Consider the following 18,523-nt stretch of genomic DNA (forward strand, 5'->3'; position numbering starts at 1 on the left):
GCCAGTATTTAATCCCTGGCCACCCTATAGAAGTTGCTGATCAGTACAGAAGGAATCTAAAGGGAAGTAGACTTACAGAGCTGAGTAGAAGGCCAGCTCAGATACCTTTCATGCTCTGGGCATTAGCAACATGAGTAATGTGTGGAATAGACATGGAAGGGGATGGCTTAAAATAACATTTTTTTTTCTGACTCAGAAAATAGTTGTTTTAAACCTCTTTTAATAAACTGAGGACTCACTTATGAGCCTAACAACAGAAGACTATGTCTTTATCTGTGGTCCAGGAAAGTGAGTCCAAATGCCCCCCTGTGCCACCCTGGGTGACAAGTGCTGGGACAGGGAGCCTGGGAGCCTCAAGGGGGAGTGTTTCCCAGAGCGGCCTCCTTAGGCATAGGCCCCCACCACTGGGCACATCTCTTATTTACACCTAGGACTTAGGACTTAAAGGCTGATCTTGGAGGCCTCCCCTCTAGAGATGGGGCTGCCTGCTGCATAATACATTGTGGGGTGAATGTGGGGTTCAGGCCACTGTCCCTGTGCTTGACCACAAGGCCCTGTGGCAAGAACACAAAGGAGATTGGAGCCCCAGGTTCCTTGGACTGCGCGCAAGCCTGTGGGCGGGGGCCTGAGGCCCTGCTCTGACGACACTGCTGCAGAGATGGTCTGAGCGAATCCTAAGAGCGCTGTGGGAGCTTAAGCCGCTCAGGGTCAATTTTTCCAGCTGGCTTGTCGCCGAGAAGAGCAGCTCTCACCTCGATTTCTCAGTTTAAGCTGCCTGGCTCATCTGGGTTTGACTGTACTTGTCCCAGGATGAAAAAAAAAAACAACAACACTGTGGATAGATGAAAAATGTTTTCATCCGTCAAAGTGGTTAACAGACGGGAACAGGGATTCCTCAGAAGCAAAACTGGTCTGTGAACGAGAAGAGGATGTGGTTCTGACAGAGGGCCTGTGTATGGGGTGGAACTGTACCCCCAGATTCCAGGGCAAACCAAGTTGATTTCGAGCTTCTTCCTGATGGTCATTGTGGGCAGATATGCAAAACATTGAAAGAGAACATTATGCTGGACTTAAAATCGCATCCATGGGTTGGCGTGATGGGTGTAGAAAAATGTTCTCAGTCCACACGGAACACCCTGAAGCCTACTGGTTGTGAGACATGACGCTGATGTCAATAAACTGAAAAGAGGGAGGACCTGCATTTGGCTCGGTATCTCATCTTTGGTTTCACCGTCTTTTTGTGCATGTTCCAATACCAGCTCTTATCGAGTTGTCAGAACCTTTATCAATTCAGTGACTTTGGCCAATGAGACACTCTTAAAGCAGCCAGTCTCCAAATGGTGGGTCTTAAAGAAATCTAAATCACTCATGGCAGCTCACTTAAGAAGTTACCTATACATGAACTGGTGTAAATAATTAGGAACTTTTAGGAAAGATCAAATTAATTTATATAGAGGCTAAAATATACATAGAAAATAAAGTTTATCAATACTTATTTCAGTATCATCTTAAGAGCCTTTAGAACATAACAGTTAAGAAATGGAAGCATCTAGCTGTGATTTAATTCCTTTCAATTTTAGAAAACAAAAAGCTTTCTCAAGATTAACAACCAAAAAAAAAAAAAAAAAAAAAAAAACCTGCACTAAAAAATTCAGTCCCAGGACTTTATGAGGGTGGGAAAAAGCTGAATGAGATCTTTACAAAACTAGCTTTGCCATAAATCTTTCGTGTTCTCTCACCTAAAAATTGGAAGTGATTTTCAATCTCTAGCCAGACTGGGTTTGAAATCTTCATTTCCCTTGAAACTGATTTTTTTTTTTGCGGGGGTCGGGGGGAGGGTGGTGGGGTAGGGCGGTGGGGGGGGGGCGTGCGGGGGGAGCCAGGGCTTTAGATCGAATGTTGGCAGAGTGTATAAAAGAATTCAATTCACAGCTGTTCTACTTTTTTAATGTAAGAAACATTAATCAAAGCTTTAAGTTATAAGCTTTTCTCATGTTGCTTAGTATTCCAGTTCAACAAAGATCAATAGAGGCCATCCCTGTATTTCTGGACGCCTCACAGGGAAGCAGAGGCGCGATTATGTAAATTTCGCAGCTCCCTGCACCTCGGCGGCCTGCTTATCTCCCAGGCCTTCTGCCTGCTGCTCCTGGCTCCCAGTGCGGGGCCAGCCTCTCCCTCTTATCTCCTGACAAAGCTCGGGGAGGCCAGGCCGGCAGCCAGCGATGTTCAACAGTGATGCATGGCTGGTTTTATTTGTAAGTGATTTATTTCACCGAATTTAATTTTTTTCACTTTGTGTGTAAGATATTTGTTAACAAGTCAGGATGGGAGAAGCCAGGCGGTGATCAGAGGCAACTGACACAGGGTAGAAATCTATTAGTCCCCCCTAACAGTTGGGCCCACCCCAGCGGAGGAAGAGGAAGCCCCTCATGGAGGATTTCAACATTCATCGACTCAATATCCCACTTGCTTTCTGAAAGGCAATTAATCTGTAATTACATACAGAAATTTACCAAAGCATTCTATTCTTTGGGGGAAAAAAAACCCCCACAGTAACCATATCATCATGGTAAGTGCCAGCACACTTTTTTTTTTTTTCCTAAATTGGAAATATAAAAAGAGTAAAACCTAAAACCAATGTTTTTTGAGATTTTCCACTGGCCTCATAAGTGGAAGTGCTTAGAAGCCAGTGTCTGAGCAGGTCCATACCAGGTGCTGCTCTCGGCGGCTGGTCCCTGGGACGTGGACCACTCCAGAGAGAAAGCCAGCCCGCCACACTGCTGTCACCATGGGCCAGGGGACACAGTCCTCCCGTTGCTCCCGCATTAATCCCTGACCCGAGCATCCCGGCGGCATAATCCCCATTTAGCATTAGTAGCAACGGCTTCGACTGGGAGGAACTCTTTCTCGATAAGTAGGCCCTGATGCGGGCACCACTCTTAAAACAACGTATTCCCAGCTCAGCAAGAAACCCACCCTCCCGAATGAACCAGAGCGCGGGGCTGAGAACAAGTTCATTAACCTCGCTGAAGGCGGAGGTTAACGGGATGGTGGGAGGAAAGGACCAGGCGAACAGCTCGGATACAAAACAAATTAAAATGAATGTCATCACTCCTTTTGTTATTCATTAGTGCATTCAGGGGGGAGAACGCGCTTCTTAAATTTGCGGGCATTTATCTGTGAAAAACAGGTGTACATCTGCGGCTGGAGCATTTGAAGGGTCTTGGGCAGAGCTGGGAGGGGGTAATGTGGCCACTCACCAGTTCCGCTGACCGAGTAGCTGGGAGATGGACAGAAGACCTGGGCGGTGAAATCCTCAAATGTCATGACTTCACGGTGGTTCTGAATTATTGCTTCCAGATAGAGAGCTCTCTCCTCGTAGCTGCGGGCGTCAGTTAGGGAAACAAGTGTCCACGCAGAATGAAATGCTTAGCAGCGACAGAGCAGCGACTTTGTTTTAAACACAATCACACACCTTTTACACTTGGATGGGGAATGGGTACCTTGCAAGTGCATAAGCATCCTATCGGAGAATTAAAATAGGAGTCATAATTCATTGGAACATTCCGATTTCAGAGCCCTGCGTTTCTTAGACTTCAACAGCACCCAAGCCAGTATTGCTGAAAAAATATGTAAACTGATAGTCACAGAATCAGAGCAAAAGACCATCAACTTGATAGGAACAAAAAAAGAGAGACGTGGATGACAGCCGCATCCCTTTCCATCCATGATCATGGGACAACACTGGGTCGCCCCTTCTGAGTTCCCCAGATGAGATGTTTTTCTTAGCCTACTGATAATGTGAACTGATACTCCGATACTCCAAGTGAGAACCGGTGATACACACTTGAAAATTTCAATAATACCACTGGGAAGAGGGAAGGCTAGAAAAGTCTGCTCTGAAGGGCTCCGGAGTCTCAGGCTGAGATAGGCCATGAGCATTAGAAAGTTATTAGTTATTAGAAAGAACTAATATTAGTTATTAGTTCTAAATAACTAAATAATATTAGTTATTAGAAAGAACTAATAACTGGGAGAATCTACCAGGGAGCACACAATACAATATTAAAAAAAAAAAAAAAGACTATTGGCTTTTAACTAAAACTGCAGCCCTGGAACACACGCATTCAAATGTGTAATCAAAAACCAGTCACCAATAAAACTTATAACCGTAGCACGTTGAAGCAACTTTCCAGCTGTCTCAATAGGACCCCCGCGTGTGGCAGCCTTTCATGGGGCAGAAAGCAAATCTTCCCCTTTTGTGTGTGGCTTCTGTTTCCTTGGAAGGTGAATCACGCCTTCCAATAACAGGATAACGTCAAGACAATTCGGCAGTGGATGGAGGCGACGCACGGAGGACTCTATGAGCTAGCACTCGGGGGACTCGGCATGCTCGTTCTTCCCCCCGTTTCCCCGTGATCAACGCAGAAGTTAAGGGACGTGGTTCAGTCATTTTGAAAACCATGCTAATTCTGCAGGAACACAGGGAATGTGGGTTGCCACCCATTTATTATCTGCAGCTCCAGAAAGGCCAGAGTAATTCTAGCATTTCTCACTGAATTTTAAAACTATCTTTTCAAAATAGCCTCTTTCAATAATACAAGTTGGGGGAAAATTATGCCCTTCCAAATAGCTGTTCAATAGGGATGTGTTTTGAAAGAGAAGAGTTTTTTTCTACTCTCTTCTGGCAAAGGATGCTCACCAGTTTTCCTGCAAGGGGTCCTGCTACTCCTTTAATTACATTCAGGGAAAGGTTTTCAGGCCACAAGAAGCCCAGAGGCTTTCTGGGGCTGGCTGTGCAACACAGAACCATGGACTCTCGGCGCCTAGCTGCACTGAAATTTAAATAAATAAAAAGTGAAGAAATAAGAAAAAGGGTTCTTGCGTCCCACGTGCCATACATCAAGCACACAGAGCCTGGACTGTGCAGACACAGGGGACAGTACCATCACCAGGGAAAGCTCTCCTGGGCCGGCCCATTCCAGAATCGCCCTTCAGGCTGGCTCTGGGCAACTTTTCAAAAGGAACAGGAGTTTCAAGACAATGATGGATGACGGTTTGCAGGGATGGTGGTCGCAGCAGCCTGAGGCCTGGGCCATGTGAGTCTGTGCTCCGGCTGAACTCCGGGTGACTCGCCTTCCTGGACAGGCTGCCAAGCGTTGCGGTGCGGGCCCCGTGGCCTGGGGGACCCACTAATGCCATTCATGTCTCATTATGAACATGCGTCTTCCGCACAGCGCTCAGCCCTCCGAGCCGCTGGGCCGCGAACAGCAGGACGCTGGGCCTGGGCGGCCGGCTGGCGGACAGGCACTGTGACACTGAGCTGGCACGTGCGGGCCCAGCAGGGGCCGAGCGAGGCGTGACAAATGACTCAAAGGGCTGAGCTCCACTTGCGGCTGACGACCACCTGAGCCTGGGGCCCCATCGGCGCCCCTTCCCTGCTCGCGGCCTCTGAGGGCCCATCCTGCTGGGTCCTGAGGCCTGGGCTGCATCCAGACCCCCATGCACACGGGGCTTGGATGTGAGGACACGCCGGGCTAGAGATACAGTGGAGGCCACATGCCTAGAGGGGCGGCCCCGATGCTGACCGAGCTTACCGGTCACCACAGAGGGCTGCCGCGTATGCCACCCCCTATGGCTAGCCACCGGGTGGCCGGCAGCCTTGTCCTGAGTGAGTGACACTCTCCTGCTGTCATGAGCTTGTCTCTGTCAAGGCTGAGAGAGGTCCTAAGAGCACCTCCATCCAACACTGGACTCCCAGAGCGAAATAATCCAGCTTTGAGGTTCTCGGGTACAGTAAATACAATGGAGTAAATGTAAATATAGTATAAATGGAACGCAGTCACTCAGTCACATCCGACTCTTTGTGACTCCACAGACTGTGACCTACCGGGCTCCTCTGTCCATAGGATTCTCCAGGCAAGAATACCAGAGTTGGTAACCACTCCCTTCTCCAGGGATCTTCCTGACCCAGGGATGGAACCTGGGTCTCCTGTACTGCAGGCAGATTCTTCACCATCTGAGCCACGAGGGGTGCCAAAGGCCTCAACAGAGGCTCTATAGTAGATGGGGTGCAAAGGTGCATCCAGCATGGGGCCCTGGAGCAGGAAGGTTTGCTTCCTAGAAGGTTCTCTGTTATCACGAGAGCAGACATTCCCCACCCTAGGCTGGGCTACACTGCGCTGAATTGGGTGCTCTCATTCAGACAAACACCTACTAGGGATGTGGTGAGACCAGAAGATCGTCAAGCACATTTTCACTTGAGGCCCAAGCCAGGACATGTACACACCATGACAAAGAGAAGACAGACACCACTCCAACCCTGGCACTGTTTAGAAACAGTGGAATACCAGACCACCTGACCTGCCTCTTGAGAAACCTGTATGCAGGTCAGGAAGCAACAGTTAGAACTGGACATGGAACAACAGACTGGTTCCAAATAGGAAAAGGAGTACGTCAAGGCTGTATATTGTCATCCTGCTTATTTAACTTATATGCAGAGTACATCATGAGAAACACTGGGCTGGAAGAAGCACAGGCTGGAATCAAGATTGCTGGGAGAAATATCAATAACCTCAGATATGCAGATGATCCCACCCTTATGGCAGAAAGTGAAGAAGAACTAAAGAGCCTCTCGATGAAAGTGAAAGAGGAGAGTGAAAAAGTTGGCTTAAAACTCAACATTAAGAAAATGAAGATCATGGCATCTGGTCCCATCACTTCATGGCAAATAGATGGGGAAACAGTGGAAACAGTGGCTCCAGAATCACTGCAGATGGTGACTGGAGCCATGACATTAAAAGATGCTTACTCCTTGGAAGGAAAGTTATGACCAACCTAGACAGCATATTAAAAAGCAGAGACATTACTTTGCCAACTAAGGTCCGTCTAGTCAAAGCTATGGTTTTTCCAGTGGTCATGTATGGATGTGAGAGTTGGGCTATAAAGAAAGCTAAGCACCAAAGAATTGATGCTTTTGAATTGTGGTATGGAAAAGACTCTTGAGAGTCCCTTGGACTGCAAAGTGATCCAACCAGTCCATCCTAAAGGAGATCAGTCCTGGGTGTTCATTGGAAGGACTGATGTTGAAGCTGAAACTCCAAAACTTTGGCCACCTGATGCCAAGAGCTGACTCATTGGAAAAGACCCTGATGCTGGGAACAATTGAGGGCAGGAGGAGAAGGGGACAACAGAGGATGAGATGGTTGGATGGCATCACCAACTCAATGAACTGAGTTTGGGTGAACTCCAGGAGTTGGTGATGGACAGGGAGGCCTGGTATGCTGCGGTTCATGGGGTCGCAAAGAGTTGGACACAACTGAGTGACTGAACTGAACTGAACTTAAAGAGCTCACACGTGCCAAGAATCTTCTTTTTTAATTTTTTAAGTAGCTTTAGAAAATGTAGCTGTGGAGTCTTTGCTGAATTTTTTAAGAAGTACTAGCCAGGGCCACTAACTAAGAGCGTGTCTTGGGACATTTTCATACCTAACATCCTTAGGACTTCAATGCTGGCTGCTTTCTATTCAAAAAGGCATTTATAATTTAGACATCAAAGAGTGTAAGCCATGTTAAGATATGAACTGAAGGCTGAAGTGATTCCAGGTGATCAGTAACATTTGACCAGAGGAAGCAGGTGGCTACGGAGACACCTGGTCACACAGCCAATACCTGTTTCAATGCCAGCTGTTGCCCTCTGGCTTTCAATAAATCCACGGACGTGAAATTGACATTCTGTCCTGAATTACTATCTCATTAAATACCACACATGGCAAAGCAGTTTTTAAAGAAAAAAATTTCCCCTTGAGTACCCAGTTCAAAGAACATTCAAATTACTAACTAGAAACTCATCTTGGTTTCTGCCTAGTTTGAGTCTTTTAGTTGACCTACTACTCACTCTGTCTACTCAGTATTCCTTCACTTGCATAAAGAAGTAATCAGAGTGAACTTGGGTGTTTACTGGTTACATATGTCTTCATTGGTTACATTTTCCCAAAAAACTCCAAGAGGGACTTCCCTGGCGGTCCAGCGGTTAACACTTCAGCTTAGAATGCAGGGAGACATGGGTTCGATCCCTGGTCTGGGAGCTAGGGCCCCACATGCCTCAGGGCCAAAAAACTAAACCACAGAACAGAAGCAGTACTGTAACGAATTAAATCAAGACTTTAAAAATGGTTCATAACAACAACAATAACAAACAAAACCTCGAAGAGAACTTTCTGAAACCCTCAAGATACACTCTGCTGGAGTGCAAGAGCTTCAGAATTCAAATCCGAACCCCCAGGTTTACCCTGATTACTATTTGATGTTTAGCAGTGCCAGAAGCAGCATGACAGTCAGAAAGGAGCTTGCGCTTCTTGGGAAGACCGGCCTGCATTTGAATTCCAGCCACCCCTCTTGCCCTGGGTCTGGGCCCTAACCTAGGCTGCCTTCTGTGCCCGGTGGGGATGGTGATGTCAGCTCTCGGGGCTGTGGGAAGATCAGGCAAGAATCCTAGGAGGAAGCACTGAGCAGCGTTCCAGCGCACAAGAGAAGCACCACGAATGTGGACTCCCTGTCCCTCCTCATCCCCAAGGCGTAAGGCCTTGTCTTCCAGAAAGAACATGGTGGATAATCGAAGGCAGTGGGGTGCTCTGTGTCCAGCTTTAGGCAACAGTCTCCTCAATGCTGGACCCGCCTGAGCTAGGACGAGTCCTGTGGTTTCCATGTTACTAATAGGGAAACAGATGCTCAGAGTTCAGGTGAGTTTTCTTGGGTCACAGTTACTCAGGGATGCAATTGGAACTAGAACCTTGGTCTTCTAACTTTACTACTTTCAGCTAATATCATAAATTCTGGAACACATGGGGTTAAGTCCATGATCTTGTGCAAGGTTGGGATTTATTTATTCTCTGAATGAGACTTAAGCATATATGGGTATAAAAAGTCAACCCACAATGGAAATTTGAGCACACAGGTTTAAGCTGCAGACCTTGATGACTCTATCATGGTGGTGGTTTAGTTGCTAAGTCGTGCCCAACTCTTGTGCCTCATGGACTGTAGCCCGCCAGGCTCCTCTGTCCATGGGATTTCCCAGGCAAGAATACTGGAGTGGGTTGCCACTTCCTTCTCCAGGGGACATTCCTGGCCCAGAGAATCGAACCTGGGTCTCCTTCCTTGCAGGAGGATTCTTTACCACTGATTCATCAAGGAAGCCCCAATGACTTTATAAATTCCTTAAATATAACAATGACTTCATTCTTTTTGCTTATTCAGGCTCTTTTTGCTTATTCAGGTCACAGGGACCCAGCGGGAAGAGGGGCTACCTTTGGGCCTGCGGTGGTGGGAGGAGCCCAAGGTCTCTCCAGCCCCTGGGAGAACCACTGCTGGGGGTTCTGAAACAGAAAACAGCCAGGTCTACACTGGGGGTTCTGAAACAGAAAACAGCCAGGTCTACACTGTACTTCTGAGATCATGGTGGGGGGGGGGGGGGCGCAGAAGGGGCCTGTGTGGAAGGGCCCCGAGGAAGGGAAACTGGTCAGAAAGTGGGAGGAGATGCAGGCCTCCAGAGAGCAGAGGTGGAGGGGAGGAAAGCGGGCTGCGGATGGCAGGATGCCTGGGGGGCACGGGGGCTCGCGCTCTGGCAGGGCCCCAGGGTCACAACTTAGGTGGCCTGGAGGGCGTTGCAGAAGCTGATGCAGAGGATGGAGAAGTGAAGGGAGCCTGAGTGCGCGGGCTCAGGGGAGCAGCGCTGGGGAGGAGGCGGCTGTTGTCGCTCAGCAGAGCTCTGGGGGAGATGAAGAACAGTTCTGAGTTTCCAGCTTGGAGAAGGTCCTGAAGGAGACCTGGGAGGGACGCACACTGGAAACAACCCCCTCTCCACTTTAGGGGGAGAGGAGAAGCCAGAGGGCAGGACAAGCCCTGGACCACGTGTTTCCGGAGGGCGGGGCCTCCACTCATGTCTCAAGTCTGCTTCCTTAACCTCTTCTCTGGTTGGTACCTGCCGCTGGGGCCAGAGGGATGCTCCATAGGTGGGCTGGGCTGGCATTTGATAATCCGTAATAAATGGATGTAATTCCGTAATAAATCAAGACAGGAGCAGATGCTCGTAATAGCCTAAAGCCATGCATCACTTTTACAGAGATTTCGTTTGTCTTTCAAATATAATGCAAATTTAAATTCTAGGACTGTTTAAGACTCCAAATAAATGAATCATTCAAAGTAAATGTCACCGCCTGGAAACGGATAAAGAGGACAACTTCACTGAACAATGTAACCAAAGAGATAGATGTTTGGGAAAAGGAAATTAAACACATAAGATATTAGATTAGTTTTCAGACTGTAATGGTACACTCCTGGAGAGGAGGAACCAGTGCACCACTGCTAAGAAAGGAGAAAAGACCCATGTAACCAAGTTTAAGCATAATTCACAGGAAATGAACAGAGTAAATAGAGATGGGGGAAAAACAGATTTTTTTTTTTTCAGGCTATTAAATTACAGACTTTAGGAGAAGGTCTGTTCTCATGGGTAGGAAGGTCTCACTCTCAGGGTCTGAGGCACTCCGAGGTTTTGAGGACTGATCTACAGTTTGATTGGAAATGTTCACATTGGCTCTTCACAGGGATTGATGTGTGAGGAGTACACCCTCAATCACGGGCTTTCCATTTCCATCCTCCCCAGCTCCCTCGTCTCACCTTCCACAAATCACCAGGCAAGAAAGGGCCCCGTAACACTGTCCCTCCAAGCCTCACATCAGTAAAAACCTAAGTGATGAGAAAATCACATCTAGAGGCTAGAATGTCCAGTGAGTGAGCGGAGACCCCACTGGCTACCTTGCTGATGCACAATCTGAGAAGTGATGGATCAACGTGGACCACAGTCTGCCAGTAGCTCGGTTTCTGGGAGGAAGGGAGTCAATGTCCCCAGCACTGTCTCTCTTTCAGATTTTCATTCATTCCAGAGAGCTGACAAGTATGCTCTCAATGTCAGTTATAGAAACGATCGCTGCTGACAATTTGTTGGCGTTTAACATTGACGAAATTACAACTGAACTAAACACAGAAATGTGGAACTGTCTCTAAAGGTCTTGAATTCTCTTTGTGGCAAGGAATAAAAAAGGGCCGACAATTAAATAGCAGTGTGCCTGGATTTTAAATGCTGACGGTAAGAGGCAAATTATTATTAAATAACATACATGACAGGTTTTAGTGCAACGTGATTTGAACTGAACCATCCAATTCTTAGTCCCCTACCACTCTCGCTTTGGAGAAGAAAGCCAATTCATGTGACCTACAGATTGGTTTTTCATCCAGGTTGCTTCTAAAAATAAAATAGATTTGTGATGATACATGATAGATAAAAGAACAAAATCAAAAAGGACAAAAAAAGTCTTCTTTAGCAGAAGTTCTAAGTTTCCTGAAATATTCTCAACTGTTGCTCCTCACCAACCCATCAGGCCCAGATGAAGTCAGGATGGGCTTAGAAAGAATTAAATTTTCCAGTCCTAGCGCTTCCTTTGAAGAGCCTGAGCTACTCCATCTTGTAAAAGAACTCCATTTTGCAAAGGTAAGGGGCAAACAGACTTAGACTTTGGATATTGCCTAAACTTGCCCCACTGTGCACAAGCCAATCAGCCCTTAGGTTAAACCTCCTGACTTTAAGTTCAAGAATTTGTGATTTACCTTGGAAGTTATGATTTACATTTGTGATTTACCTTGGAAGTAATGATTTACATTTGTGATTTACCTTGGAAGTAATGATTTACAATTGTGACATTTGTGATTTACCTTGGAAGTAATGATCTACCGCGGAAGTAAAAAAACCAATCAGAAATCCACACACAACCCTATAGAAGAGGGTAACCAATCAGTAGTCCTTCAGCCTGAATACCCCCTTTGTTACCCTTTCACCTGAATATTCCCTATAAAAGCAGTGTAACCCAAAACTCAGGGCTCCTCTCCTTAGCCGCTGCGTCGGTAACGGTGGGAGGCCCAGCTCGAGCTTGGTCATAAAAACTCTCTTGCTTTTGCATCGGATACCAGCTCCCTGGTGGTCATTGGGAGATTTCACGACTTGGGCATAACACCTTGTGGTCCAGTGGTTAAGAATATGGCTGCCAATGCAGGGGACACGGGTTCGATCCCTGGTCAGGGAAGATCCCACATTTGATGGAACAGCTCGTGGGCCACAACTAACGAGTCTGTGTTCTGGAGCCCAGGAGCGGCAACTACTGAGTGCCTGTACAACAACACACGCTCCACAATAAGAGGAGCCAATGAAATGAGAAGCCAGCACACCGCAACTAGACAGCAGCCCTTGCTTGCCACAACTAGAGAAAGCCTGCAATGAAAAGAGCAATGAAGAGCCAGAGCAGTCACAAATAAATTAATATTTTTAAAAAAAAAATTAAAAGGATTTGTTCCAAGAATTTGCACCAAACTCTGTACAGATTTTCTTGACTTTCCCCCTCCATTTCTGAAAACAGTTTTGGGGGAAATACTCCTTTTTACGATGTTTGAAAACTTTGAGCTGTATTTCAAAATGATAAATAAGACTGTATCTGCAAACAGAAAATCGTATTTCTATATTTTTGTAAAATAATTATAGCTTAATGGCATCTGAGTTTTCCAGAAAGATACTCATCTTAACACCAAATTATCAAATGACAAGAAGAAACTCCAAGAAAAGTTAGGGGTTTACCAGATGCACGTGACCTGGAGACTAGGACAGCTGTCCCTATGAGGGGGACTAAGTGGCCCCCAGGGCCCATCCAGACCCGGTTCTAGGGGGTAAGATAGGGTGTCATTCAGAGCACACCTGATGGCCACGGCTGCTGACCTGCGCTTGAAACTTGAGACAGCCACAGACTAGACTAGTCAGTGAAAAAAATACCCCAGTGATCGGAACCTAGCTGGAAATCTGGGGGAATTCTGATAACACAAAGCTCCTCCGTGCGTGATCAGAGGCAGCAAAACTATATTTGCCTCACAATGTTTAAGCAAATGAGTTCCAGCAATTAGAGACAGTGCATGATGCCAACGGCTCGCGGAGGCCATGCTGAGTGGGCATGAGGGTTGAGCTGTCCTGTGATGGGTCCAGGCAGGGTGGGCACAGACAGCCCTCTGAAGACCTGCTTCGTCTGTGGGTATGGCTGGGCCTGTCAATTGATCTGGGCCCCGCGCTAGCCAGAGGGGCCAGAGAAGCCCAGAGAACTCGAGATTCTTTTGTGCTGTGACCAGGAAAGGGATTTTGAGCAACTGGTGGGCAAAAAGCATCTCTTTTACTCTTTTTATACTTGTCTCAGAATTAGGATCTGGAGAAGGCAATGGCACTCCACTCCAGTACTCTTGCCTGGAAAATCCCATGGACGGAGGAGCCTGGTAGGCTGCAGTCCGAGGGATTGCTAAGAGTCGGACACGACTGAGCGACTTCACTTTCACTTTTCACTATCCTGCATTGGAGAAGGAAATAGCAACCCACTCCAGTGTCCTTGTCTGGAGAATCCCAGGGACAGGGGAGGCTGGTGGGCTGCCGTCTTTGGGGTCGCACAAAGTCGGACACGACTGAAGCGACTTACAGCAATAGCAGCAAAATTAGGTTCAGCGTCAGGTTAAAAACAAAGTGATGATCAAGAAGCATATGGAGTCCATGTAGTGGGAAATGGATATGGTTTGCTTTCAAGGTTGATCACAGAATTCCCAGGGCCTGCTAGAATGACTCTGGTTTCCCACGGACGCGATATGCTGTTCTATGCTCTCTGCTCATCTTAGTTCTAGGCTGTGCAGATAAACAAAAAATAACTACACACAGTTCTGTTACAAGCAATTTGTCTGGAAGTGGACTGCGTCCTCCAACAAAAGCAGGAAAAGGCATTTCCCCACAAGGAAAGTGTGAGTTCCCCCAACACAGGCTCTGTGTCGTCGGTGAGACCTCGGAAACGATCGAGTGCTTTGTGGAATCCGGCACTGTGCGAGGCCTTTCAGAAGCTGTATCTACCTCACTCACCCTCACAACTCTACGTATGATCTGTGCTGTTTCTCTCTTTACACACAGGAGCAACCTGGCAGAGGGAGGGGAGTGTCTGGCTCCAGACCCTGAGATGGTAAATGCCAGGACCTCAACCCTAATCCCAGCGTCTGGATCCCAACCCTACCAGCCTGACTTAGGGCCCCAGCTCCAGCCACGGCCCCACCTCTTGACGTCAGAATTCTCCTCTGAAGGGAAAGGACTGGAGTAGCCACAGCTAACAGAAGGCCTGGTTCGATCTACTCGGTGATGTTTTTATAGAGACCTGAAGGACAACAGAGTCAACATCCACACTACATGTTAGCAATCCCTTTGAATACCTAGAAACTTCCCATTTTTAAAGAGTAATACAGGAGGAAATAAAGAAACAAGACTGTCCTGGTGGGAACAAACATCAGAATAAGAAAGATCTCTCAACAGTAACACGTGCTTTAAACAGATGTGCAGATGATGTTATGTGGTTTTATATGCTAGGATTATTCTACTTTATACTTTAAATGAAAACTGTCGGCTTTCATATTTTTACACACAAAACTCTGTCAGGGAGTCTGTTCATTCTGACTAAAATACATTCAACACGTTACATGCATAAACAACCCCAGAACGCCGTTAAAGATAAAATTCCCAACTCACACAATTCTCTGGGACTTTCCACATTTGAGCCTCATAGAGTCACTCAATATCTTCATGACTAAAAATAAAACTGCGGTATCACTTAAAATTATAATCAAATCATTCTCTTGCAAATTAAGACACTTACTCTTGGAAAAATAACACAATTGAATTAGGTGTGTCTTTTTCTTTATAGATCAAAAGCAACTCCAGTAAGCCAGCAGTTTCATATTAGTGGCATTAGACATGGCCCAGATGAGGAAAATGTCCTTTGGAGCCATTTTGTACTTTATTTAAAGAGGAAGGAGCTGTCCCTCAGAATTCAAAGGTGAAGCAGATTGTATCTCAGGTCCCTGGACCAGGAGGCCAACACAGCTCCTGAGAGGCAGCCATGCAGAGCAGAGAGTCTAGGTCTGTCTTCCTTCAACTTCTTATTTCTTCCAATTATTATGCCTGTCACTCACCAACCCATTCATTCATTCATCATCCATCCGTCCATCCACCCATTCATCCATCCATCCACTCATCCACCCATGCACCCACATAACCTCCCATCCATCCACCCATCTATCCATCCATCCGCCCATCTATCCATCCATCCATCTGATATTTACTGAGTGCCTCCTCTGTATCCATTATTCTTCCTTCAGCTGTAAGAAAAGCACTTCCTTGCTACTCAACTCTCTCTTAAGTCTTGGCTTCAACAATAACTGACCATCACACTGACTGTTCCAGTATCCTGAGGGGATTCTAAAACATATCCTGGTAAGGTTACATCATCATTAGCTTGAGTTCTGTTGGGATAACAGCTCTCTCAGAAGAAAAGATACAATCTTTACATAGCAAGTAAGAACAGCCTACCCAGCGTTGGTATAGCACTGCCCTTTTTGCAGCCATGAGCCCACTGGACCTTCTAGAAACTTCCAGCCACAGATGGTAAGGCAGAGAGCAGACATGCTTCTTCTGCGTCCATCCAGCTAGAAGTGAGCATGGCTCGAACTCATGTCCAGGCCAGTCTGATTCCCAGTGCTGGTCTCTGCTTCTTTCTTACATTGTTTCAGTTTAGTATGAATATTAGTCAAGAGTTTGCAATGCTCATGCTAAGTCAACTCACAAATACTATTGTTTGGTGCTGACAGAAGGTGAGAAGAGACAAATCAGAGCCTTCTCTCTGTCTCCAGAACCAAGAATGGCACAAAATAAACTGGCAAGTTTTACAGCTAATCTAGCATAAGAGGTGACTCCTAGCTGAATTATTATCTGTACGACTGATTAGGAAACCAGGACACAGAATGATAAACTATATGAATTTATCCTTTCATTTAAGTGTCAGAGGTTGGGAAATTTAAGTGAGCCTGTTTAAGCCAGATTGATCCTAGTGTGCTTATTTCTGTTCACATTTTGAACAATAGAACATTCTAAAGTTTTATTAACTAACTATTTGGGGTGGACATTTTTGTGGAGAGGATGGCTGAGCACTGTTGGGCAGGGATGATGAGGTCAGGGTGCTGGACACAGCAGAGCTGACCACTGGGTGCTTCACAATTAAAACACTGAGCAGGGACTTCCCTGGTGGTCCAGTGGCCAAGACCCTGTGCTCCCATGCAGGTGGCCCCACGTTTGATCCCTGGTCAGGGAACTAGATCTCACATCCTGCAACTAGGAGGTCTCCTGATGCAACTAAAGATCCTGCACGCTGAGATTGAGACCTGACACAACCAAATACGTAAATATTCAAAAACAAAAAAACACAGCAGCAACGACAATGGATGGCTCTTCTTCAACTGCTGTTTTCCAAGGGTCATAAAGCTTCTTGGAAAATCCTTATTTTTAATTATGTGCCCACTTGGCATCACTCAAAAACACTGCAGAGGGTAAAAGCCTCTGCAATGACTCTGAGGGGGAGAGAGATGAGAAATGCTAGCCTGGTGTTCCCACACTCTGGTGGCCAGCACAGTCAAGGTCAGCCCTGCCTGGGATGCAGCTCCACTGAGTGTGACCTCATCGCTGAGGCAAGTAGTCTGCCTCCTGGAATCTCAGTCCCTCATCTGGAAGAGGGGGCCTCATGGTGACCTGCAGGAGTACATGCCATGTGCGTGGAGTCAGGGTGGGCAGAGTACCTGCCCACGAGGCCACTCAGCTCCTGCAACATTCACGAGTGGAACCTACCAGGATGGCCAGCAAAGCAGGACTGGGGTGTGTGGAGCCCACTGTTTCAGAGCCAGGAATGGAAGGCAGGTCGGGCTTCGAGCTGCGGGCCAATCTGCTTACTGCCTGCTGGAGCTCAGGTGAGTGGCCCAGAGTCCTGGTCCTGCGGAGGCAGTGGGTCTCCTCTCATCCTGGGCCTGAAATCGCTTCCTCTAACAGGCGAGGAAATATTCCAGGGGACATGTTTTCTTCATTAAAAACACAAACAGGAGGACCAGGAACTAAGAGAATGGTCTTTTTTTTTTTTTTTTTTAAAAAGATCGATTTATTTATTGGTTGCTCTGGTTCTTCACTGCTGCATGCAGGCTTTCTCTAGTTGCAGTGAGTGGGTACTACTTTCTCGTTGCGGAACAAGGGCTCTACGCGGGCGGGCTTCAGACGTTCTGGTGCACGAGCTTAGCTGCTCCTTGGCATGTGGAATCTTCCCAGACCAGGGATCGAACCCAGGTCCCCTGCGTTGGCAGGTAGATCCTTAACCACTAGACAACCTGGGAAACTGGGGAATAGTCATTTCAATGAAGGGAAGTTGGGTCTCCCCTACAGTTGATTCTGAACCAGATCAAGTATGTTAGTTCTTTACTTCATAAACTGAGGTTTCTGATAATTTTCATGACAGAAGGAAACACCTGGGTCATTTTCTATAGAGACGGCGCTATAGCAAATGTCGTCTTGAACCTGTTGTTGAGGGATTGCCTGGGCTCTCCAGTGGTGACAGAATTAATTAGCTGCCTGGTGTCACAAGCCAGGTGATCAAGTGGGACAAAAACTAGGGGAAGGGTGAAAAGTTATCCTGCAGTGGTCCCCTGAGCTTTGTGACAATGCTAATCTTATTAAGGGTGAGTGATGCCACCTAATAAGCTGTACTTTTGAGCTTTTGGAAGGAAAAATTAAAAGGCATCTACCTGGACTTTTTAATCATTTAGCAGTGCCATCCAATTACCTTGACTGGAAAGAACTAAAAAATAAAGACCACAGTAAATCCTGTTGTTGATAATTTTATATATAGTGGCATGCATTCATGGGCTTCCCAGGTGGTGAAAGTGCTAAAGAACCCTCCTGCCAATGCAGGGGACACAAGAGAAGCAGGTTTGGTCCCTGGGTTGGGAAGATCTCCTGGAGTAGGAACCCCCTCCAGTATCCAGTGTGCAATCATTAACCCCATACTCCTAACCCCATTCCTCTTCCCCTTTGGTAACTATGTTTGTTTTCTATGTCTGTGAGTCTGTTTTTGCTTTATAAATAAATTCATTTGTACTATTTTTTTTGTACTGATGCAAAGGATTGACTCATTGGAAAAGACCCTGATGCTGGGAAAGATTGAAGACACGAGAAGGGGATGACAGAGGATGAGGGGGTTGGATGGCATCACCGACTCAACAGACATGAGTTTGAGCAAGCTCTGGGGGTTAGTGATCAACAGGGAAGCCTGGAGTGCTGCAGTCCCTGGGGTTGCAAAGAGCCGGACATGACTGAGTGACTGAACTGTACTATTTTTTAGATTCTACATATAAGTGAGATCATATAATATTTGTCTTCCTGTGGCTGACTTACTTCACTTAGTATGACAATCTCTAGGTCCATCCATGCTGCTGCAAATGGGATCATTTCATTCTTCTTCATGGCTGAGTAATATTCCACTGTGTACATGGTGTATATATATATATATATATATATATATACACACACACACACACACACA

At 46.6% G+C, this 18,523-nt stretch overlaps 1 protein-coding gene across 17 annotated transcripts in view; it reads right to left on the reverse strand.

The window, feature by feature from the left end:
* The window catches only part of RALGAPA2 (Ral GTPase activating protein catalytic subunit alpha 2), a 290,584-nt gene that overhangs the window by 32,481 nt on the left and 239,580 nt on the right, over positions 1-18,523 (reverse strand). For 16 of the 17 annotated variants that reach the window (XR_009596074.1, XR_009596073.1, XR_009596071.1 and 13 more), the window contains one exon: positions 3,261-3,382. Coding sequence is in view for 8 of the 17 variants with exons in the window: in XM_060397513.1 (XP_060253496.1) it covers positions 3,261-3,382 (122 nt within the window). In the remaining 9 variants the exon portion in view is untranslated. Of the gene's footprint in view, positions 1-3,260; positions 3,383-18,523 lie in introns of those variants that run through there. The other variant, XR_009596072.1, reaches the window with a different exon arrangement.

The sequence above is a fragment of the Ovis aries genome, chromosome 13, assembly GCF_016772045.2.
Source record: "Ovis aries strain OAR_USU_Benz2616 breed Rambouillet chromosome 13, ARS-UI_Ramb_v3.0, whole genome shotgun sequence".
Taxonomy (NCBI): domain Eukaryota; kingdom Metazoa; phylum Chordata; class Mammalia; order Artiodactyla; family Bovidae; genus Ovis; species Ovis aries.